This window comes from Mobula birostris, chromosome 28, assembly GCF_030028105.1.
Source record: "Mobula birostris isolate sMobBir1 chromosome 28, sMobBir1.hap1, whole genome shotgun sequence".
NCBI classification, from domain to species: Eukaryota; Metazoa; Chordata; class Chondrichthyes; order Myliobatiformes; family Myliobatidae; genus Mobula; species Mobula birostris.
In genome coordinates, this window is record NC_092397.1 from 4,902,302 (window position 1) to 4,927,204 (window position 24,903).

The window sequence follows — 24,903 nt, forward strand, 5'->3', positions numbered from 1 at the left end:
GCCCGTGCTGACCTCCAGTCTACACCGAACCCATTCTGTCAGCGTGAAGTGCTCGTGTGTGGGGTCCCTGTGGAACTGGTGGAGTTAACGCCGCTGTGTCCACCGGGCTAAAGTATTAGTGTTTAAAGAGCCGTCGGGACTTTTGGGTTTAATCCCGGTTCTAATGCCAGGAATGCGGCTCTCCTTGCCGGGCCGGGGCCTTTGGGATCAGAGTTGGCCTTTGAAGCCTGGGAATTCCTCAAAAACCTTGAGGAATCCACAAAACCCCGACCGAAAGTGTCCACCATCCCCACAGACACACGGTGTTATCCGCGGAGAGACCGAGCCACAAACATCCTCCGCGCTCTTCCATCGTTCACCCCTCCTTCCACCCTCTCTACTTCCATCCTCCTTTTCACCGTTTCTCCCTCCTTTACTCTCTCCTTCCACCTCCCTACCTCTTTTCACTTTCCCTCCAACCCTCATGCCCCACCCTCCCCATCTTACCCCACTCTCTACTTTCCCCCAATCTCCACTACACTCCCTCCCACCATCCCTATCTCCCCCACTCTCCCTCTTATATCCCCTCCCTCCATCAGTCCACTCCCCGCCCTCCCTCCTTCCTCCACCGTTCCTTTTTCCCCACTCTACTCTCCCCCCAGTCTTCCCTCCCCCTTCACCCCACCCACCCTCCTGACGCAGGGTTTGACCCGAAATGTCCATCAGGCACACGAGCAGAATCAGGCCATCCAGCCCATCGAGTCTGCTCTGCCGTTCCGTCATGGCTGAGTTCCCCCAGCAGACCGTGCATTGCTCCAGGTTCCTGCTGCCGCCTGTAAGAAGCTTGTACATTCTTCCCGAGACCGTCCGGGTGCTCAAACAGTCCAAAGACATGCCGGTTGGTAGGTTAATTGGGCATTGTAAATTGTCCCATGATTAGGCTAGGATTAAATCGGGGGATTGCTGGGCAGCCCGGCTCAAAGGGCCGGAAGGGCCTACTGTGCCCTCTAAGATTCCAGCATCTGCGGTCTCCTGTGGCTCAATCTACAGCACATTACAGGCCTTTCGGCCCACAACGTTGTGCCGACCATGTAACCTACCTTGTAACTGCTTTCAGTTCCATCCAAGTCTCTTAAAAGACCCTGTTGGATCTGCCTCTACCACCGTCGCTGGCAGTGCATCCCACACACCCACCACTCTCTGTGTGAAAAACTTACCCCTGACATCCTCCTCGTACCTACTTCCAAGCACTTTAAAACTGTGCCCCCTCATGTTAGCCATTTCAACCCTGGTCGAGGTGACCAGAACTGAGCACAGTATTCCAAGTGGGTCTTTTATAAGATTACTTCGCAGCTCTTGAACTCAATCCCACGGTTGATGAAGGCCAACACACCATACGCCTTCTTAACACTATCAACCTGCGCAGAAGATTTGAGTGTCCTATGGACTCGGACCATTAACAATATAATCGTTCTCCGTGTTGCAAATAAAAAAGACAGCCAGTTAGGCACACGTTTACTAAATGGTTAGTGGGTGATGGGAAGAAGTTGAACAACTGTGTGGTATAAAGGATAAAAAAAAATGACTACAGATTGACAGGGGAGGGGGGTATGGGGGAGAGAGAGAGGGGGGGAGGCAGGGAAGGAAGAAGAGAGGGGAGAAAGGGGAAGGAGAGAAAGATGGGTAGGGGAGGAGAGGTGCGATGGAGAGAAAGAGAGTGAGAAAAGTGGGAGGGAAGAAAAGAGAGAGGGGGGAGGGAGAAAGAGAGACGAGGGATGGGGAGAGAGATGTTGTTGCTGGAAAACAACACATTTCACGACATATGCCAGTGGTATTAAGCCCGATCCTGATTTGGAAGAGCGTGAGAGAAACCGGGAATGAGAGAGAAGCGTCCACAGTTTATTCCCCTCCGTAGACGCTGCCTGGCCTGCTGCGTTCCTCCAGCGTTGTGTGTGTGTGTTGCTCTGGATTTCCAACGTCTGCAAAACCTCTTGTGCTCAAACGCTTTAAAACTTTGAGCGAAGTTGAGACATAACACTGGGAATCAGGAAGGGCCTCAGCCCGGAACCCATAGGTGCTGCGCGACCCCCCAGTGTTTTGTGTGTGTTGCTCCGTCGTTACTCGGGGGGGGGGGGTGATGCATCCTTGAGGAACCGCCTGACTCTTTTGGCCAGTGGGATGTCACTAGGCCCACTCCATCTACGGTGATTTGCTGTACTTCAATAATAAATTTGTTTCCAGCTTTGAAAGCTTTCCTATCCACAGGTCTTAAAAGTAGGGGTTGTGTTTCTGTTCGCTCGGAATGTATTTGTCAGCAAAGATGTTAGTTTGTCTTTATATCCTCACAACTCATTCACCGTGGGATGGGTTCGCTGATCCCCTGCGACCTGCTTTTCCAGAACATGGAGATTCAACATTGTTTAATGTCATTTTCTGTAGACAGGTGCAAAAGAGATTTGAGTCCTTGAGTTTCCCCCATTCCCCTACTATGCAACAATCGATCCAACCTTATCAATAATATTTACTGAGGTAGCCGCCACTGCTTCATCGGGCAGAGACTTCCGCACTCACCATTCTCTGGGAAAAGCAGTTCCTCCTCATCCCGTCCCAAATCTCGAGGCCATGTCCCCTAGTTCTCGTCTCACCTACCAGTGGGAACAACTCTCCACCGCCGAGGCTAGTGGGCGTGATGGAGCTGACTGATTTTATAACTCTGCAACTTGCTTCATCTCTGTGACAAGGAACACAATCGCACAGCCACCGTGGAGGTTAGCGCGACCCTGCCACAGCTCGGGGTCTGAGTTCAGAGCTTCCTCCTTCCCTATCTTCCAGTCTTCCGTCCTCTCCTACCAGATTCCCCCTTCTCCAGCCCTTATCTCTCACCAATCGACTTCCCAGCTCTTAACTTCACTCCTTCCCCTCTCCCGGTTTCACCCGCCCCCCCCGTACCTCTTCCTCCCCCATCTTCTCGACTGTTTACTCTTTTCCATGGATGCTGCCTGACCTGCTGAGTTCCTCCGACATTCTGTGTTGTCAGCAGGGTGTGTAATCGCCCCCTCGCCGTGGTGGAGAGGCCTGAGCTTAGGTCCTGGTAAGGTCACGGGGGGAGGTTCCAGGCAAAGAACAATCCAACCAAGACCTCAGTGGTGGACCTGGCAGATGTTGACATATCATAATGGCAGTGAAGGGTCCCCAGTCATCTTGAATTCCACGCCGTTGAACCCTGACCCTGATCTGTCAAGGGCCTTGTGGGGGCTGCCCATGCAACAGCCTTCCCACATTAAACAAAGTACTCAACTCAAGTGATCATACTGATACTAGGCATAGGTTTTGATAGATCGGTGCGTGTTTGTATCCTTGAGCAAGGCACTTAACCACACATTGCTCTGCGACGACACCAGTGCCAAGCTGTATGGGTTCTAACATCCTTCCCTTGGACAACATCGGTGGCCTGGAGAGGGGAGACTTGCAGCATGGGCAAACAAATGCCTGTCTTCCATACAACCTTGCCCAGGCCTCAGTCAACATCGAAAATCGATGGACAGCCGAAGAAGTAGTGTGTGTCTTTGCGTTTGATACCGGGTGTGCGTGTATTCGTTTTATTTAGAGCTGCAGTGTATAACAAGTTCAGCCGGCCCTTCCAGCCACACAGGACAACCTACAACAACCAATTATCCTACTAATGGGGACCTCATTTGGAGCCGGAGGAAGCCCACACGCACACGGGAAGGAACGTACAAACTGACTGACACCGCAGACTGTAACAGCGTTGGGCTAACAGCTAGTAACCTCTGTTCCCTGCACCCCCCCAACCCCACAGTTTACAGTGGGGTTAGTCAGTCCCCCCGTTTCTGCCCTTCCTCCTCAGCCAAAAGCTGCCCCTTTCTGCCTCTTCAGCCAACTCTCCGGTGGCCCTCCTGAGCCTCGCTCCAGTCACTGCCACATCATCTTGTCGTCGATGACCAGCGCAGCCTCAGTATCTGACCTCCACAGGGTAGTTGATGGTCCTCCAGCCGATATCCTTACACTCTGCTACCAGCTCTGAGTACTTGAGCCTCTTCTGGGGCGGGCGAGAACAATATCCCCTCTAACTTGTAATGACCAGTGTGCATAAAAATCTTGTGCTGTGCAATTTTTTTGCCCAGTGACAACAACATGTGTGCACTGAATTTTTCAGTGGAAGTAAATCTGAAGCTGTTCTAAGGATAAAAAACTACCAGGTCCACTTCGTTGTTCTGCCAACACAAAACATGTAGCAGGTCTGTTGCGGGTAATGAAGGATTTTCTCACTGGACCTTTTGCACACCCTCCATGTGCGATTTGCTTGCAAATTAACACTTTAAAAAGCCAAGTCTCCAATTATCACTCCCCTTCTTCCCACTTGCAAATTCTCCAGCCACTTTTGCATCGCAACAATACATGCAGGTAACACCAGTTTCTGTATTGTACATAAATGTTTCCCGTAGGCGCACATTCCTGACCTCATGAGCTTTCGGTGTAGCAGTTTCTACCGTTTCATTAAGTCATTCCACTTTAAATTAACTAGCAGTTCCTTTGTGCTACATGACCTTTGCTTCTGTGGAATTCAACACAGTGAATCAGTAACTTCTTCAATAAAAACAGTATAAAAACCAGTTCTAAAATCTGCAGAGAAATCATCGCAAACTCCACGTTGTCAACACCGTCCGCTTCAGAAACCGGAAAAGGAAATGCAACGGTGTACGATTGTGAAATACACTTAACATGCCAACAAAGTAGAGGGCGACAACCATTTTAAATGCAGTTTAAGTTCCTTTGTGCGCTAGTAGCAAAGGATGTGCGTGCGAGGAACCACTGGGGGACAAACGAGAGATTAATTTTGTGGAAACTTTAATTAACATCGAAAAGAAGCAGTGTGTTAACCTGTTGGAGACCAGCAACCCGCCCACCCTTTACCCCGGTAAAAGAACAACAGGAAAAAAAAACGAGAAGTATCAAAAAACTAGACTGGAAAAAGATTGTGGCCTGTCCCTTATGACATTGGAAAAATACTCTGTCGCGATAAACGTGAGGAGGGAAAATAACCTTTCAAATATACGATACAATTCCATTTTAAAATTAGTAACATTCTCCAAAAGGATGAGATATTAGTCTCTACTCTTCTAACTAAAGTGTGGATATATATCTATAGATTAAAAAAATACCTCACCCCAGAGGACAGGACGGGCTCCATTCTCGGGGAATCACGCATCTAAAACTTCTTGTGCAAATAGCTTGCGCACTCAGTAAAACTCATTTCAGAGGAGACAGTTACTTCACTGGAGATTTTCCACTTCTCCTCGACACCGCTTAGCCGCAAGGCTCCCTCGGGGCGAGGAAGGAAGCACTTGGTGTTGGGACATGTTTGAGGAGGAGGAGGACCAACAGGAGCGGAATCACGAGCCCGGGGGGGGGTTTATGTGAGTCACGGGCCGTAGGGTTGGATCAGGAACCCCCTCGACTCGGACCCAAGCCCGGCTGCGAAAAGAGGAGAGTTGGGCATGGGGCGAGTAACCCCAACCCGTAAAAAACCCGGAGCTACAGAAACACCAACAGAAGCTCTAAAGACCTCATCGCTGGGACGGGAAGGGTCTTCGAAGATGCCTAGGGTCAACTTGGAAGCCTGCCCAGGACTGAGGACTCTGGTGAACTGCTATCGGCGGCCTATGCCCTAGAAAAGGTGATGGACAAAAGAACTCCTCTCCCCCCCCCCCCCACCACCAAATGCAACGCAGCCTTGGGTTTAGGAATCTGTAACATGCCACAGAGTAGGTCAGCGGTCAGTCCTCAAGAGTTGGAGGGCAGGGGGTTTGGTGTGGCTGGAGGACAATCTGTGGAGGCACATTGGTGCTGAGAGGAAGGAGCTTTAAACCCATGCCCCTTCCCGCCTCAGGCACGGCTGAGAGGCAGTGCACTTTCCTGAGCTGGACAGTGCCTGCACACACATGCATACACACACACACACACACATATATATATATAAAGACGCACGCACAGCCTTGTGCACCAGGGACACACTCGCGTGCACGCGTAAAAAGACTCACATACACATGCACCTACACGTACCAAGTCTCATGTACAGCCCCAAGCACCCAGGCTCACACATGCTAACACAAAACACGGGCAAAGACAAGAAAATTATATTACAACATTAAATATCGGGAACCTCAGTCTGGCCAGACGGGGAATTCAAGGGCGTTAAAGAGGGCAAGGATTCAACCAGGAGGAGCTGGGGGATGGGGGATAGGGGAGTGGGATCGGAGAACCTGGCACTTAGCCAGCAGAGAGAACCACCTTCTCCTCAGAGAAGCTGGGCGTCTGAAATTCAAGCACCACCCTCCCCACCCCGAACAATTGTCCTGGACAGGGAGGCAGAAGGAACTTCTGAGCATGGTGCATTCCCTGTGTGAAATGTCCACCTCTGCTCCTACACTACAAAAGCATCTCTCTCTATCTTTGATATACAGTAACCATAAGACACAATCAAGAACTCATTAGCCTCCACTTTAAATATATCCAATAAATTCCACAGATTCACCACCCTCTGGCTAAAGAAATTCCTCCTCATCTCTGTTCTCAAGGGAGTTCCTTGTATTCTGAGGCTGTGCTCTCTGGTCCCAGACCAGTGGTCCCCAACCTCCGGGCCGCGGACCGATACATTGCCACGAAGAATGCAGCGGTACAGCGGTAGCCAGAACAGATCAGTGGTGATTGCCCATTGCGTCACCTCTGATCTGGGCCGACATTTATGTGCCAAGCGGCGCCTAACTAATTAGCTTGTTTATTTTGGCTTTTTTCTTAAAGATGTGCTGGGTGTGTTCTGGCTACCGCCGTACTGCTGCATCCTTCACGGCAATATATTGGTCCGCGGCCCAGAGGTTGGGAACCACAGTCCTAGACTCTCCCACTATTGGCAACATCCTCTCCACGAACAGGAGTGGTGCAAATTTGGATGTGATCCCAGCTCATTTAAAGTGGAAGTTGATTGGCTCTTGATTAGTCAGGGCGTCAAAGGTTATGGGGAAAAAGTCAGGAGAATGGAGTTGAGAGGGGTAATAACTCTGCCATGATGGAATGGTGGAGCAGACTCGATGGGCTGAATGGCCTACTTCTGCTCCTCTGTCTTGCGGTTCCTGCCGACACCAGAGCACAAGCGATAAGGCTTTGTGCACAGTTGGTGAACAGAAGCCTTTTGTTTTAAGAAAACAAAACAGGAAATGCCTTCCCTAAACGGGAGCTCTACAGTGGCTTGATTAACCCAGGAGAGTCTGGTTAACCTGTCGCACAGTGGTCGACATCGTTCAGACCTTCCAGTCCCAGACATCCATGTCTTTTTCACCGAGGGGGCGTCGGAGTCCCCTGGGAGACCGGCTCCATTCAGTACAGCCCAACATCAGACTCCTTACCCCCACAACAGATTTCTGAACACCAACAGATCTGCGTTTGTGCCTGAACCATTTTAAGCTGGCTCACCGTGACTCGGAGCTCTGAATCGCTCGAGTGCCAAAGTTGTACCGTCAGCCACGACCGGGCGGAAACCGGCCTTTTGGCCCACCGACACCCTGCTGACCTATTTGAACTGATCCTATCTTACTTTCCCACAAATTTCCACCAACTCCAGCCTTCACTCACACACTGAGGGAACTTATTTAAACCCGTGGGGGCAGGCGTGGTCCAGCCCGGATCAGGTCAGGGAGATGCACTCTGACACAAGGTGTTCTGCGGATACTGGAAATCTGGAGCAAAGGACACACACACACACACACACACACACTGCAGTGAAATTTCGTCGGGAGTTTGAGGAGAATCAGAACGTCACCAAAGACTCCTACGAATTTCTACAGGTGTGCTATAGACTGCATTGTAACTGGTTGCATTGCTGCCTGGTACAGAGGGGCCACTGCACAGGATCAGAAAAAGCGGCAGAAAGTTATAAGCTCAGTCAGCTCCAACATAAGCACTAGGGGTGTGTGTCTGCGTCGCTCGATTGCGGACTGATGTGGGACGATCTTGTTTTGCAGGTGGCGTGCGATGGGAAATGGAGCTCACAGATCAGTGGCCGCCGGAGTGAATGGTGGGACACGTTGGGGGCCGGGTGAGAGGGGGGTGGTGCTCAAACTGCCCTGGAAGGAGATTTCTGGTTTTAAACCACAGGGCTGGGTGGCAGGACTCCCACTGGGATTTGGTGCACTGTGAGTGGGATTTGACATCAGCTCCAGCCATACTGAGGTGGGTTCCCGCAGGGGTCAGCTCATCCTGTCGGAGTACTGGGATCACCGCACACTCAGAGGGAAAGAACGCTAAGAGCTGAGCAGATACACAAGAGATTCCGAGAATCCAGAGCAAAATGTTGGAGGAACTCAGCAGGTCAGGTAGCACCTATGGAGGGGAATAAGCAGTCGATGTTTCGGGCCGAGACCCTTCACCGGGGCTGAGAACTAAGGGGGCAGCAGCCAAAGCAGCTGGGGAGGGAGGGGAAGGAGGACAAGCTGGCAGGTGATGGGTGGGTGGGGGAGAGGGGGGATGAAGTGAGATACTGGGAGGTGAGAGGTGAGGGGGATGAAGTGAGACACTGGCAGGTGACAGGTGAGGGGGAAGGTGGGTGGGGGAGAGGGGGGATGAAGTGAGACACTGGGAGGTGACAGGTGAGACCAGGTGAGGGGGATGAAGTGAGACACTGGCAGGTGACAGGTGAGGGGGAAGGTGGGTGGGGGAGAGGGGGGATGAAGTGAGACACTGGCAGATGACAGGTGAGGGGGAAGGTGGGTGGGTGGGGGAGAGGGGGGATGAAGTGAGACACTAGGAGGTGATAGGTGAGGGGAAAAGTGGGTGGGTGGGGGAGAGGGGGCATGAAGTGAGACACTGGGAGGTGACAGGTGAGACTAGGTGAGGGGGATGGGGGGGACGGGACATGAAATGAGACACTGGCAGGTGACAGGTGAGAGGGAAGGTGGGTGGGATGAAATTTGACACCGGGAGGTGATAGGCGGAAGAGGTGAAGTGCTGAAGGAGGAGGAATCTGATAGGAAAGGAGAATGGATCATGGGAGAAAGGGAAGGAGGAGGGGAACCAGAGGGAGGTGATGCGCAAAAGGTGGGGAGGGGAGTGGGGAAGAACCAGAATAGAGAATGGAAAGAGAGGAGGAAGAAATTACCATTATCCCACCCCTCCTCTCCATTTCCATTCTCAAACCCAGTAAATTTTACCACCCACCCACTTGGTCTCACCTATCACCTCCTAGTGTTTCACTTCATCCCCCCTCTCCCCCACCCACCCACCTTCCCCCATCACTTGGTCTCACCTATCACCTCCTAGTGTTTCACTTCATCCCCCCTCTCCCCCACCCACCCACCTTCCCCCATCACTTGGTCTCACCTATCACCTCCCAGTGTCTCACTTCATCCCCTCTCTCCCTCACCCACCTTCCGCCCCACCTGGTCTCACCTGTCACTTGCAATTGTGTACTCCTCCCCCTCCCTCCAAAACTCTTATCCTGGGCTTCTTGCCCCTTCCTTTGCAGTCCCAATGAAGGGTCTTGGCCCGAAATGTCTGACTGTTCATTCCCCTCCAAAGACACTGCCTGACCTGCCGAGCTCCCCCAGCGTTGGAAGTGTGTATCACACGGTGAGCGGGATGGGTAGGAACAAACAGCACTGATTCGGACGGCAGGGGGAGGGTAGACAGCCAAGAACCACACTGGGGTGAAGTTACCGTTCGAACGATATACACCCATTCCCCCCCCCCCCCCCCATGCCGGGAGGTCGGAGACAAGCAGGAGAAAACAACCTGATCAGATGGGAAGCAGGGCCAGCCCGCCCCCAACCCCCAGCTATTCCAGGAACAACCCGCACCAACACACTTTCTTCTGAACGCGCCAAGGCACCCCGGTCTTGCTTACGGCGGGATCGTGGGTGGAGAAGGGGGCAGGAACCCGCAGTGCCCCTCAGGCAGAGAGAGGGGGCTGGGTGAGGAGGGAGAAGGGCGGTCGGAGAGGTAGCCTGCTACAGTCAGGGCGAAGGGTAGCGCACTGGGAAAGGTGGAGGGCTCCTGCCCCAGCCCCTGGATATCTGGACTGAGCCCAGTGGGGGTTCCGACAGGACTGGGTTGGGGAGATCACACCGGGTCCCATCAGCCATCTCAGACTTAACATTGTAGTGTTCCCACAGGGGAATTAAGAGATCCATCTCTCTCCCTCCCATTCTCTCTCTCTCTCTCTCACACACACACACAAAAACGTATACACACATACAAACGTGCACAGACGACAGATACACACACACACACACGTATGTAGATACAGAGGCTTGCATGTGCACACAGAGGCGCGAACACACACACACACACACAAAGACCTGTTCTATGGGTGAGTGACTCGAGAGGAACTGTGTGGACCACCCCTGCCACTGAGATTTCCTGGGAGCTCGCCCGATCCCGCCTCACCCTCCAGCCCTGCTGATGCCCCGCCAGGAGGCCCCGTTCTCCGTGGGCCAGGCCAGTTAGGAGGGGGGAGGGTTCGGATTTTGGTAGATTGACGCCTTTTCTTTCAGTGTCTCCAGACAGAGGCGGCAGCTCCAGCTCCCTGCGAGGGACAGAGGGACAGAGAGCAGAGGGTTACCCCGGTGCGGAGAGGTGGGGAAGGAGGGCGGCCGGGGCGGGCGGAGAGCGAAGGGGGAGGACGATGACAACGAAGGACGCTGAAGCCTCACCTTCGGGCGGCTCGGACATCGGCGGGGTGAGGCAGTACATGTGGTAGCCGCGGTCGCAGTCGTCGCAGAACAGCAGCTGGTCCTGCAGGGAGCAGAGGGAAGGTCAGCAGGAATTCATCCCCCCACCACCCCCACCACGGGTCTCTCTCAGGTACCTCCCGCCTTCTCTGGACGTCACGAATCTTCCCACACCTGCCGAGTCCACGGATGTCCTGGTGTTAATGCAGGGACCCCAAAAGTACAGGGGCACCACAGAACGATTCTACCCCCCTACATTGCCCTTCCTTACTGCCCGTCCCACAGCACAGGGCTCCCTTTGCCGCCCGTCCCACAGTGCCCCCTCCTCCCCGCCCGTCCTGCAGCGCGGCACTCTCTCTCCACTGCCCTTCCTCTAGTGAAGTGCCCCCTCAGCGCCCCTCCTGGAGACCTGAGCAGTGGGAATGAGAGCACAGCCAATGCCACACTGGGGTGTTTTATCAGAGGGTTCTGAGGAGGCAGTAGGAACGCGGTCCAGTCATCGATCCCCCGAGGACGAGTTACTCAGAACGCCTGCGCCACGCTCTCCCCTGCCTCCCGTTTCCCCCTCCTGCTCCCCACTTCCAACCTTCCTGCCCCTGCCCCCCCCCCACCCCCGTACTCACGTCGTTCTCCGAGGTGCCGCACAGATTACAGCACTTGCACTCGATGCACTGCCACCGGTAGGTTTTCACCGCCGCCATCATCACCGGTGTGAACTGCAGGCACGAGGGGTGTCCTGCAACAGCACCAACGGTGTTACCGTCCCCACCATTCACCGACAGCACCCAAACTCGGCAGCGCGGCACTCCCCCGCTCACCGCCCCTACCACAGCGCGGCACCCCCCCCGCTCACTGCCCCTCCCGCAGCGCGGCGCTCCCCCGCTCACCGCCCCTCCCACAGCGCGGCACCCCCCCCGCTCACTGCCCCACCCGCAGTGCAGCACTCCCCCCCCCCCCGCTCACCGCCCCTACCACAGCGCGGCACCCCCCCCCCGCTCACCACCCCACCCGCAGTGCGGCACTCCCCCCCCCCCGCTCACCACCCCTCCCGCAGTGCAGCACCTCCCCGCTCACCGCCCCACCCGCAGTGCGGCACTCCCCTGCTCACCGCCCCTCCCACAGCGCTGCACTTCCCTGCTCACCGCCCCTCCCGCAGCGCGGCACTCCCCCCCCCCGCTCACCGCCCCTCCCGCAGTGCAGCACCTCCCCGCTCATCGCCCCACCCGCAGTGCGGCACTCCCCTGCTCACCGCCCCTCCCACAGCGCTGCACTTCCCTGCTCACCGTCCCTCCCGCAGCGCGGCACTCCCCCCCCGCTCACCGCCCCACCCGCAGTGCGGCACTCCCCTGCTCACCGCCCCTCCCACAGCGCTGCACTTCCCTGCTCACCGCCCCACCCGCAGTGCGGCACTCCCCTGCTCACCGCCCCTCCCGCAGCGCTGCACTTCCCTGCTCACCGCCCCTCCCGCAGTGCGGCACTCCCCTGCTCACCGCCCCTCCCGCAGTGCGGCACTCCCCTGCTCACCGCCCCTCCCGCAGTGCGGCACTCCCCTGCTCACCGCCCCTCCCGCAGCGCTGCACTTCCCTGCTCACCGCCCCTCCCGCAGCGCGGCACTCCCCCCCCGCTCACCGCCCCTCCCGCAGTGCGGCGCTCCCCCGCTCACCGCCCCTCCCGCAGCGCGGCGCCCCCCCCGCTCACCGCCCCTCCCGCAGCGCGGCGCCCCCCCGCTCACCGCCCCTCCCGCAGCGCGGCGCCCCCCCCGCTCACCGCCCCTCCCGCAGCGCGGCACCCCCCCCGCTCACCGCCCCACCCGCAGTGCAGCACTCCCCCCCCCCCCCGCTCACCGCCCCTACCACAGCGCGGCACCCCCCCCCGCTCACCGCCCCACCCGCAGTGCGGCACTCCCCCCCCCCCGCTCACCACCCCTCCCGCAGTGCAGCACCTCCCCGCTCACCCGCCCCACCCGCAGTGCGGCACTCCCCTGCTCACCGCCCCTCCCGCAGTGCAGCACCTCCCCGCTCATCGCCCCACCCGCAGTGCGGCACTCCCCTGCTCACCGCCCCTCCCACAGCGCTGCACTTCCCTGCTCACCGTCCCTCCCGCAGCGCGGCACTCCCCCCCCGCTCACCGCCCCACCCGCAGTGCGGCACTCCCCTGCTCACCGCCCCTCCCACAGCGCTGCACTTCCCTGCTCACCGCCCCTCCCGCAGCGCGGCACTCCCCCCCCGCTCACCGCCCCTCCCGCAGTGCGGCGCTCCCCCGCTCACCGCCCCTCCCACAGCGTGGCACCCCCCCTGCTCACCGCCCCTCCCACAGCGCTGCACTTCCCCGCTTACCGCCCCACCCGCAGTGCAGCACTCCCTCCGCACCATCCTTCCCACAAAACCGTGCTCCCTTCCCATCGCCCCTCCTGGGGTGCCGCACTCCCTCCCACAGTGTGATGCTCCCTCGCTCGCCGCCCCTCCCGCAGCGCGACACTCCCCCGCTCACCGCCCCCCCGCAGCGCAGCGCTCCCTCCGCACCATCCTTCCCACAAAACCGTGCTCCCTTCCCATCGCCCAGCCTGGGGTGCCGCACTCCCTCCCACAGTGTGATGCTCCCTCGCTCGCCGCCCCTCCTGCAGCGTGGCGCTTCTGGTAGATTCTAAACAGGTATCCAATCGCTGCTGACATGTTAAATCGCACCGATCAGACGGTGATATGACGTGAACATTAAGAACCCAGGGCAGTAAACAGCACTGGACTGGCAAGTCCTATCAATCAACTCAAGGACACCCGACACGGGGTCTGGCTCGCAGTGGGAGGGAGCCCACCCCTGCCTCTGAGTGGGAATGAGCCTGGGGGTTAGGTGGGGCAAAACCCAGAGCGAGGGGACCCACAGGTACGAGGTAGCGCCGAATAAATCAAACCACAATTTGGGGGAGAGCAACAACTTTCTGCAGAGAGCGGGAACGGAAGGCATTCCAGCTGGCAGCATAGGCAGGGCGCGATGGCGGTACGGCCCAGCGAGGGCTACGAACGCCGAGATGGCGTGGGGGAGGGGGGTGAGATTGCCCATGAAAGTGCCCCAAGGAACGAGCGAAGCCGGGTACCTGAGCGGCCGCAGTCCGAGCAGGACACCAGCTCCTCTGACTGACCCGTCTTCTTGTTCAGCCGCGAGTCGCCCAGGCAGAAGTCACAGTAGTTGTTGGGTAAAGCCAGGCCGTCTGGACCTTTCTTAGCTGCAAAGTGAAAGCAGGAAAGAGTGGAGGTGGGACGCTTGGAGACTTCAGAGAGCCAGGCCGCACGGCCAGCAAGTTACTGAACAGGTCACCGGCCAAGCAATCAACACACTTAGCAATAAACCGGAAAGTCATTACAGAGGGGAGAGTTTTACTGTTCCCTCCAGTGCCACCGTCTCCTACCTCCCTCTTGCCATGTCCCCCTCTCTCCAGAGCCACCCCCTTCCGCTCCACCGTCTCCAAAAGACACAGAAACAGAATTAGACCATTGGGTCCATCTGCTCTGCCAATCGATCATTTTCCCCTCTCACCCCGTTCTCCCACCTTCTCCCAGTAATCTTTGGCACCCTGACCAATCAAGAACCTATCAACTTCGGCTTTAAATATTCCCAATGACTTGGCCTCCACAGCCGTCTGTGGCAATGAATTCCACAGATTCACCACCCTCTGGCTAAAAAAAGATTCCTCCTCATCTCTGTTCCATTCTGAGACTCTTCCCTCTGGTCCTAGTCTCCCCCACTACAGCAAACACCTTCTCCACGTCCACTCCATCTGGGGTTTACAATATTTGGTAGGTTTCAATTTGATTCACCCCCTCCCTCCATTCTTCTAAACTCCACAGCGAGTACAAGCCCAGAGCTATTAAACGCTCCTCATATGTTAACCCCTTCAGTCCCGCACCCCCCCCCCCCCGGCCCTCTCTCCCCTCCCCGCACTTGCTGCTTGCTTAGAGATTTCCCTGGCCCTTGAAGACTCCCCCAACATCCCTTGCAGCCCAACCTTCAGTGAAGAACATCTCCCCTCCTTAACCGGGCCAGGCCACGTACAAGGTGAAGGTTGACACTGGCACCCTCTGGCATGGGGTGTCCAGGGAGGGGCAGCACCTCTGGTGAAGGGTCTCGCCGTGTCCATTCCGGGGCAGCTGACTCACCTTCGGTCCCCAGCGGACACTCGGCCGTGACCTGCGGCTCCAAGCAGCTGTTTGGGTGACAGCGCCCCCCCCCCCCCCGTGAGATAGGGCAATGCCTGTCCCAGCATGTGAAGTCAGTTCCGGCTCCGGCGGACTGGGCGGATGAGATCTAGTGAGATCCAACGGCCAGGGAGCCGGTTCTGCAACGCTCTGTGGAGAGCGAGGCACAGAAGCAGACACAGTCATCCACTGCGACTGGGGAAGACCCAAGTTTGTGATGACTACTCATACCACTGGACCCAGACAACTCCTCTGCATTGATACCCTGTCGTCGTCAGATACGACGGACAACCACTGGCCTCTGGAATGGTCCAGCAAGTCATTAGGAAGGGGCAATAAAGCACAAGTGGCTCCCAAATGCTTGGAGAAGAACATACTCCCCAGCTACTCTGCCTTTCATGGGTGGTTTCAAAAACTTCTCTGGGGGGGGGGACCTGGGGAAGACAGAACTCTGGAGATGAGGGAGGGGGGAGACAAGAGGTGTGCGCTTGTCCGCGTGCTTTTACCATGAACAGTAAACTTACAGGGACTGGAGACTGGACGGAGCAAACTGCTGGATTGAGTGGACGTGACGAGGATGATTCCTGTAGTGGGAGAGTCTAAGACCAGAGGGCACAGCCTCAGAATAGAAGGATGTCCCTTCCAAACAGAGATGAGGAGGGATTTCTTTAACCAAGGGGGGCAGGGGGGGAAATCTGTGGAATTCATCGCCACAGGCAGCTGAGGACGCCAAGTAATTGGGTATATTTAAAGCAGTGGTTGACAGATTCTTGATTAGCCGGGGCTGAAAGGTTACGGGGAGAAGACAGGAGCATGGGGTTGAGAGGGATAATAAGTCAGTCATGATGGAATGGCAGAACAGGGCTGAATGACCTCACACTATACTTACGTCTTATGGAAATTATGTGAAGCAGAGGAAGAACTGGTTAATTATTGTCTAGTTTTAGGTGGTTTTCACTGTCAAGGCCGGGACAGGTGAGAGGGTTGGTTATTCTGCATTCTACCCCTTCAGCATTGGGTCTCCTCGGGCCAAGATTGCCAGACGAGGAACAAAGGCTTGTTCAGCGACACGACTCCCACGCCGCAGCCCCCCCCACCCACCTCCCCTGACGCACAGCAAGGCAAGTAAGAGAGGTTGGCTGCAGACCTGCTTTCAATTTTCTCAAGTCGCCTGGAGGTCGACCCACTGTAACGAAGAGAAGTGGAGAGTGAGAACAGACCAGTGCCCCCCCCCAACTTCCCCATCCTGCTAACAACCCGCCCCCAACACCCGTTCTCCCTTAAACACCGAGCACCCGAGGCCCACCGCTGCCACGGGGCCCAGAAGCACGTGCTTGGAAGGGACGGGGATGGGGACGGGGACGGGTACGGGGACGGGGGGGGAATGCCTCCACTGATGTACCACTGAGCGCATTCTGACTGCCTACATCACCATCCGATACGGCAAAGGGCCGGAGAAAGCGGCAGGAAGCTGTAAACTTAGCCAGCCCCATCATGGGCGCCCGCCTCCCCCAACATCAACGACACCTTCAAAAGGCAATGCCTCAAAAAAAAAGCAGCATCTATCTTTACAGACCCTCACCAGCCCCTTCTCATTACTACCGTCAGGGAGGAGGTACAGGAGCCACACACATCAAAGTTGCTGGTGAACGCAGCAGGCCAGGCAGCACCTACAGGAAGAGGTACAGTCGACGTTTCGGGCCGAGACCCTTCGTCAGGAGCCTGAAGTCACACACTCAACATTTTGGAAACCGTGCCTTCCCCCATCATCAGATTTCTGAACAGTCCTCATGCTCGCTCTTTTTGCAATACTCATTTATCTACCCTTTTAAATACCTATTTCTCATTGTAACGTACAATAATTTTTAAAAAAACACTCTCCACTTTAAATAGACTCCACAGCCACCTCTGGCAATGAATTGCACACATTCTCCACTCTCTGGCTAAAGAAATTGCTCGTCCCTGTTTTAAAGGGACTTCCTCACATTCCGAGGCTGCGGGACGGGTAGCGAGGACTGCAAGCAGATGGTGAAGAGGGTGTGCCACATCGCAGGATGGCCCATAGGGGGTGGGGGAGAGGAGGGGCACACACTGACAGAGGGAGAGCAGGCTAGAGAAGATCTGGTGCCTCGGGAATGCAGTCCCATCAGAACGAACTTTCAGAGAACGTAATCAACGTTAGGGAGCATAGATCCAAAGAACAGACAGGAAATCGCTCACGAGCGAGGGAACAGAAAGCGTAGCACTCAACCCACGTGACTGTCACAACCAGAATAAATGACAGGAGAGCTTTCTGCCCATCAGAATATGCTAGCTCTTTCTAACCTAGACCACTCTAACCATTTCTGTTTGGGCTTCATCACCACCACCAACATCCCGCGGAGGCGAGGGAAGGTAGGGTGGAGCTTCGAGTAACAGACCAGTCACAAAGACACTGGTTCAAAGTTCAAAGCAAACATATTATCCAAGTCACTGTGTACAACCCTGAGATTCACTTTCACAAAGAAACACAACAGAATCAATGAAAGATGGCCCCCAACAGGTCGGACAAACAACCAGTGTGAAAAAGGCAACGAACTGCACCAATACAAGAAGCAATCAATATTGAGAACGTGGGGTGAAAGCAAGTCCAATCTACGGACCGGGCTGTGGGAGTTTTTGAAAGAGCCTCCACGTTTTGATGGTCAAGGTGAGCACAGCCTGGGAGCGAAACCTTGTTGCCAACTGCTTTCACTTTGCAGGAGGTCATAGCATTTGGAGTCTGAGTATCGTGCAGAGAGCAACCTGCCCCTTTGACTTCCCAAAACCCGTCTACGAGTGGGGTATGATGGAACACTCTAAGGGCGACAGCGACTCCATCAACTCTTGAGAAACCCATCGCCATCCAGGATAAGGGAGCCCACCCGATCGGCACACGTCCACCCTGCTAGACCCTCCCTGCCTCCGCTGCCAGCGCACAGGGACAGCAGTGAGGACAGTCCACAGAACGCACCACGTGGACAGATCCTTCATCTCTAAATCCACGAGGACGACGGCACCGGGGGACAGAGGATCACCACCACCCGCAGGCTCCCCTCCGTCCTGGAACTGGAAACACATCGCCGTTCCTGCATGGTCGCGGGCCATTGGGTGGTACAGAACTACAGCACAGGAACCAGCCCTTCGGCCCATCTAGCTTGCACCAAACTATTACCTGGCCTTGTCTCATGAACCCACCCCTGGACCACAGCCCCTCATAACCCTTCCATTCATGAAGCCATGTGCCTGCATTGGGAGAGTGCCCAGAGGAATGACCCGGCGATGAAAAGGTTAACGTACAAGGAGTGTTTGATGGCCCTGGGCCTGTACTCACTGGAGTTTAGAAGAATGGGGGGGTGGGGGGCGGGGGTGGATCTCATTGAAACCTATCAAATAATGAAAGGTCGAGATAGAGCAGGTGTGGAGAGGATGTTCCTTATAGTGGGGGAGTCTAGGACCAGAGGACACAGAGTGGATGTGGAGAGGATGTTCCCTATAGTGGGGGAGTCTAGGACCAGAGGACACAGATAGAGTGGATGTGGAGAGGATGTTCCCTATAGTGGGGGAGTCTAGGACCAGAGGACACAGATAGAGTGGATGTGGAGAGGACGTTTCCTATAGTGGGGGAGTCTAGGACCAGAGGACACAGCCTCAGAATAGAAGAACAATCATTTAGAAGAAAGATGAGGAGGAATTTGTGTAGCCAGAGGATGATGAATCTGTGGAATTTGTTGCTACAGATGGCTATGGAGGAAAAGTCATTGGGTATACTTAAAATGGAGGTTGATAGGTTTCTGATTAGTAATGGCATCAAAGGTTACGGGGAGAAGGCAGAGAATGGGGTTGAGGGGGAAGATAAATCAGCCACGATCGAATGGCGGAGCAGACTCGATTGGTCGAATGGTCCTATGTCTTATGGTCAATCTTCCCCTCATCCCAGGCCATCGGAGTTCTCTTCATCTATTAAACACCATGCTCTGTGACCTCTTCCACAACCTTTTTAGACTAAATCTCTGTCTATAAATAGTATTCGGGGCCAACTGCTCAAAACCAACTCACACTGGGCATGTAGCATAGTCGCCTCTCTGTCCCGAAGCCCGCCCCTCGGCGAGAACGATCACCGCCACGCATACTTACGTTCCTCTCTCCGCTGTGACACCGGAATCGGTGGCTCCAGGTCCTTGTCGTCGTCTCCCTCCTCGTCCGCCAGGTGGGAGTGTGCATAGTGATAGCTGAGTCCCGGGCGGTTCTTGTAACGCTTTCCGCAGACTGCGACGAAGTTGGGGGGAGGGGATTGGCGGGGTGGGGGAAGGGGGACGGGGGAAGGGGGTTGTTGGTAGGAGAGGAGACAAAGAGAGAGAATTCAAGACATGGGAAACAGGCAATCGAACACCTGACCGACTTGCAGGCAACCAAGTGCCAGAGGGGTTCATACAGGCTGAGCGGGCATCGAGACCAGGAATGCCATGCTCCTGGCTGCTCGTTACAACAAAGCAGGGGTTATTTTTCACCTGGAGACTGTTTGAATTGGGAAGGCAAAATAAAACTACGTCTGTACCTACCACAGGCTGCCGTCAAGTTGCCCCACGCGAGCTGACAATTGACTACGTCAAAGCACGTACACAGGCCTCTCGGCCCCTCTGCTCGTGGGTTTCCTCCCACTTATCACCAAGCTCTTCTCCTCCTTAACAGCTTCGTCCATCCGGGCTGCCAGACTGCTGAACACCTGCTGTCTCCTAGCACACACAGACACCTTATCTGAACGCCCTGCCCCACTCCCCACCTCACAGACACACTCTCACCCCGCACCCACCACTTTTCATCTTTTATTGCTGCCATTTTACATATTTAAACGACTGCTTGTTTCTCAGTAACATTATACTGTCTTACATCTCGCACTTTATGTCACCCGGTCGATCTTCAGGCACTTGCCACTTAGGGACCGTGCCCGTACGCGCTCCACCGTAACTATATCACGTGGCCCGCTGCTCCGTAGCAGTTAGCCTGACGCTATTACAGCTCGGGGCGCCTGAGCTCGGAGTTCAGCTCCTGACACCGCCTGTAAGGGGTTTGCACGTCCTCCCCGTGACTGCGTGGGTTTCCTCCAGGTACCCTGGTTTCCTTCTACAGTCCAAAGACGTACCGGTTAGTAGGTCAATTGGTCACTATAAATTGTCCCGTGGTTAGGCCAGGGTTAAAACGGTGTGTTGCTAGGTGGTGCAGCTCGTTGGGCTGAAAGGGCCTGTTTTGCACTGTATCAATAAATAGATAAACAAATGAAAGAAATGCGCGTTAAAGCCGAGGCGAGCAGGGTTACGGGTGGGCACAGGGAAGACCGTTGGTGCATCGAAGAGGGAGACGGAAACCCGCCCCTGATGCACGGCCCCCCCACACAACCCGCCTCGCGGAAGGACACTCGCTCTTCTGAGGCCGGAGGGTGGAGCAGTAGGCACGGTGCCTCCAAGTCAGGAGCACAGCTTGGGGGCAGCTCAGTCCTGTTCAACTGCAGCGTTGGGAGGGCGGTGAGGAGGGAGCACCGCATCTGTGGAGGGAGCATCCCGCCACTAGAAAGGCAATATACAGAAACTGTCTGCATGGCTAACAACGAGAGAGCGAGCGAGCTGCAACGAGCTGCAGAGCTCATGGTGGGCGCCAACGGGTTATAACACTGACTCGTTGAAATCCCAAGAGGGGAGGCGGCCTGAGGCTGTGAATGCAAGTCTTTGGCTGCCAGTAAGTTACAACGGTGATCAATCGCAGGCGTGGGGCGTGGGCGACTGGGAGGTTAACAGAGACAGGTGAGGGAAGTGTGCGGTGAACAGGAAGGAACAGGAGTTAACAGCCATGGACGGTCCCAGGCCCGGCTGCGAAAGAAGGAGAGTTGGGCACAGGGCGAGGCACCCTATCCCATAGAAACCCAGAAGCTCCAAGGACCTCATCCCTGGGTGAGGACGATGAGCTACACCTGGGGCCGACTCGGAAGACCGGCCCGGGACAGAGGACTCTGGTGAGCTGCGGTTGGCGGCCTGTGCCAACGAGCAAAAGAAATTACTGTGGAACCCGATTTAAATGGGTAATCGCGGTCCCTTTCACCCCACCCTGTCTTTTAAAACTAATCATTTATCTGTTACCCCCCCATCCGTATCACATAGCTTTGTAAAGGCTTTTTATCTGCCTTCACCATCTCCTCTGGCAGCTCATTCCAACACACCCACCACCCTCTGGGTGAAAAATCTGCCCCTCAGCTCTCTTTAAGTCTTCCTGACGACGCTCACTATCGATTTTTGGTAAAATCGATGCACCGTAACAAGTGTCCTATCCAGATACATAACCCGGTACTCCAACTGCTCTGCCTGAGACCGCAAGCAAGTTGTGGACACAGCTCAGCGCGTCACAGAAACCTGCCTCCCCTCCATGGACTCTGCCTACACTTCCTTCTGCCTTGAGATAGTAACCGGCGTCAAATACCCCACCCACCCCAGCCATTCTCTCTCCTTCCACCCCTCCCGTCGGGCAGAAGATACAAAAGCCTGAAAGCATGTCCCACCAGGCCCGAGGACGGCTTCTACCCTGCTGTTATAAGACTCCTGAAAGGACCCTTGTACGATAAGACGGCCTCTTGACCTCATTGTGGTCCTTGCGCCTTATCGCCTGCGCTGCACTTTCCCTGCTACTGGAACGCCACCTTCTGCGAGGCCTAGTGAAGGGTCTCGGCCTGAAACGTCGACTGTTTAGTCCCCTCCACAGGTGCAGCCTTCTCAAGATTCAAGATTGCTCAATGTCATTTCCAGCACACAAGTATAAAGGAGGGCCAAATAATTGTTACTCTCCGGGGGAGGAAAAAAAAGACAAAGAACACAATAATTAAAACAAAAACAATAAATACGTATTTGGGCACCATAGTAGAGTAACGGTTAGCATTACAGCTTGTGGAGTTCAGAGTTCAATTCCAGCTCCCCGTGACTGCGTGGGTTTCCTCCGGGTGCTCCAGTTTCCTCCCACAGTCCAAAGACATAACTGATGAGGCTAGGGTTAAATTGGGGGTTGCCGGGCAACATGGCTCTGTGGGCCGGAAGGCCCTGTTCCGTGCTGTATTGCTAAATAAAAACAGATCGGTCGCTTATATACACACAGATTCGATCGTACGTCCTTAAAGTGACGCTCGGCACAGGAGTGTCTGTACACAAGGTGACTGGCAGGAAATGGTGGAGGGCTGGGTCGGTGGGTGGAGGTGTTGATCAGCCTCACTGCTTGGGGAAAGGAACTGTTTTTCAGTCTGGTGGCCCTGGCACGGATGCTACGTAGACCTTGCTGAGATCTTACTGCTTTTCCCTTGTAACTTGACGTACTGATGCGAAATAGATCTGTGCAGAGGGCATGAAAATCTGTGCACCCTGTACTATGGTCCTTCCCCACCCAGCCCTTGCACCAAGCTTCAGTGCGTCACTCAGCAGTGAACGCACGTGTCACTGTCCCCGGTAAACCAATTACCAATCTCCCCTTCTGGAGATCCCAACCCCCCAGAAGTTCAATGTCATTTCTGTGGCCTGTAATGTCCCCGCTGAGGTGTCCAACCACCCCCCACGCACCCTTGACCGGGCTGAAATCACTCTGAGGCCAAGCCACACATCCACAGCCTTGGCAATCTTCACTCGCGCGAGCCGGTTTGGTCATCGAGGCTCTGCGTCGCCAGTTCCCCCACCCCCACAGACCGCGTACAAAACAGGAACAAAGAAAAGTCACAGGCAGAAGCGAAAAGACACAGGCCGAGACAGAACTGCGTGAAGCTCCAGAATACCTCTTTCAGAAGGTTTGGAGTTATGCTTTTGTTTGCATCTATCTGCAACAGAGAAGATAAAGAGAGAGTGAAAAGATCTTAACACGGCAAATTATTATCTAGTTTCTAAAGAAGAAGAGAGTCTGAAATCGATGCTGAATTGGGGAGAGCGGAGGAGGGAGGAGGGAAATAAGGAGGCTGGGTAGGAGGTTCTACAGATTGTGTCAACTATCTTATCATTACAATGCACTGTTAACCCAAGTTTGACAAGAGCATCACACACAAAATGCTGGAGGAACTCAGTGGGCCAGGGCCGAACGTCAACTGTACATAGATGCTGCCTGGCCTGCTGAGTTCCTCCAGCATTTTGTGCGTGTTGCTTGAATTTCCAGCGTCTGCAGATTTTCTCTTGTTTGTGATCTGACAGAGCTTAGAGAAGTCACCTCTTACTCAAACTCTCACACTCAGGTTGGAGAAAGCAACACTTTGGGCAGCCTCAAATCTGACATCATGAACACCAATTTCCCGAAATTCTGGTAATTTTCTCCTTCCCCCCTTCTCTTCTGCACTTCACCACTCTTCTCTGCTCCTCACCAGCCGATCAACTCCCCCTGGTGTACCTCCTTCCCTCTCTCCCACGGACCACTCTCTTCTCCTATCAAATTCCTTCTTCTTCAGCCCTTCATCTTTTCCACCTATCACCTCCCAGCTTCTTACTATATTCCCCATCCCTCAGGCTTCACCTATCACACTCTAGCTTGTCCCCCTTCCCCTCCCACTCCTTCCTACCTCCTCTCCAGCCCTGATGAAGGATCCCGGCCTGAAATATTGACTGCTTATTCACTTCCATAGACGCTGCCTGACCTGCTGAGTTCCTCCAGCATTTTTGGGGTGCTGTTCTGCATTCCTAGCAGCTGCAGATTCCCTTGCATTTGTGTTTACTCAACCCCGCTCGGTTTTACGATCAGTGGCCCCTTTCTGAGGTGCCACTCCTGGAGAATTCAAAATCCATTTTAAAAGAGGCTAAAAATCAATAGGGATCATTAAACCCTTTGGTTAGTCACAAATCCCAACTGGATTACTAATGCCTCTCCTTTGTGATGAGATCCAGTTGTCTTTAAGCTGGTGGGACACACACACACTCAGTGGCCATTTTATTAGGTACACCTGATTTGTTAATATAAATATCTAATCAGCCAATCATGAGGCAACAACTCAATGCATAAAAGCATGCAGTCACGGTCAAGAGGTTCAGCTGTCGTTGAGACCAAACATCGGAATGGGGAAGAAATGTGATCTTAAGTGACTTGGTCCGTGGAAAAATTGTTGGTGCCAGACGGGGCGGTTTGAGTACCTCAGAAACTGCTGATCTCCTGGGATTTTCACACACAACCATTCTAGAGTTTATAGAGGATGGTGCAAAAAACAAAAAAAATTCCCGTAAGCGGCAGTTCTGTGGGTGAAAACGCCTTGTTAATGAGAGAGGTCAGAGGAGAATGGCCAGGCTGGTTCAAGCTGATGGGAGGTGACAGTAACTCAAGTATACCCACACGTTACAACAGTGGTGTGCAGGAGAGCATCTTTGAATGCTCCAACCTTGAAGTGGATGGGCTACAGCAGCAATTGACCGCATTCGGTTCCACTCCTGTGCATAATAAAGTGGCCACTGTGTCTGTGTGTGTCCTGGTTAACTAGAACGTATCGGGACCAGTACATTTTGACTGTTGATACCTTAAAATTCTTCGTAGTTCCTAACTTGTTGAAGTAGTGAAATTGTTTCATTTTCATTCCCAGTCGTTTCTGGCACCTCCAAGCCTGAATGCTCAAAATCACAGTGAGCAAAACGGTTTTGAATTGTTAATTTTGAATGCTTATTTCTCACCATCAGTGACAGAAATCACTGCTCTTTGAACACAAACACAATTGACGCTATTTAGAAAGCGTTCGCTCGAAGCACAGTGTAGTGTCCAATAGCCACACACGTGCACGTGACTAAGAGACTGTTTGGCAACAATCTCCTGTCCCAATTAAGCAGACAGTGTCCCAAATAAACAAAGGGATTCCAGGCTATTTTAAAGTTCTCTGACTAGATTTTTTAAAGCTCTCAATGACCTGGGACCGGAGTACATCACAGAATCGTTTTCGTTTCATAGTCCTGCTCGAGCTCTCAGGTCTTCTTCTGCCGGTCTCTTAACTT

General features: G+C 54.5%; 2 protein-coding genes across 3 annotated transcripts in view; one reads left to right on the forward strand and one right to left on the reverse strand.

The window, feature by feature from the left end:
* The window catches only part of rnaseh2c (ribonuclease H2, subunit C), a 515,876-nt gene that overhangs the window by 86,100 nt on the left and 404,873 nt on the right, over nt 1-24,903 (forward strand). The window lies entirely within an intron of this gene.
* LOC140189335 (zinc finger protein ubi-d4-like) overlaps nt 9,368-24,903 on the reverse strand; it is a 34,174-nt gene continuing 18,638 nt past the window's right edge. The window contains exons 7-12 of one of the 2 annotated variants that reach the window (XM_072246062.1): nt 19,067-19,198; nt 16,059-16,097; nt 13,813-13,941; nt 11,345-11,457; nt 10,704-10,785; nt 9,369-10,576 (exon numbers count right to left, since the gene is read on the reverse strand). In XM_072246062.1, coding sequence (XP_072102163.1) covers nt 10,494-10,576; nt 10,704-10,785; nt 11,345-11,457; nt 13,813-13,941; nt 16,059-16,097; nt 19,067-19,198 — 578 coding nt within the window. In that variant the 3' untranslated portion in view covers nt 9,369-10,493. Of the gene's footprint in view, nt 10,577-10,703; nt 10,786-11,344; nt 11,458-13,812; nt 13,942-16,058; nt 16,098-19,066; nt 19,199-24,903 lie in introns of both variants that reach the window. The other variant, XM_072246063.1, reaches the window with a different exon arrangement.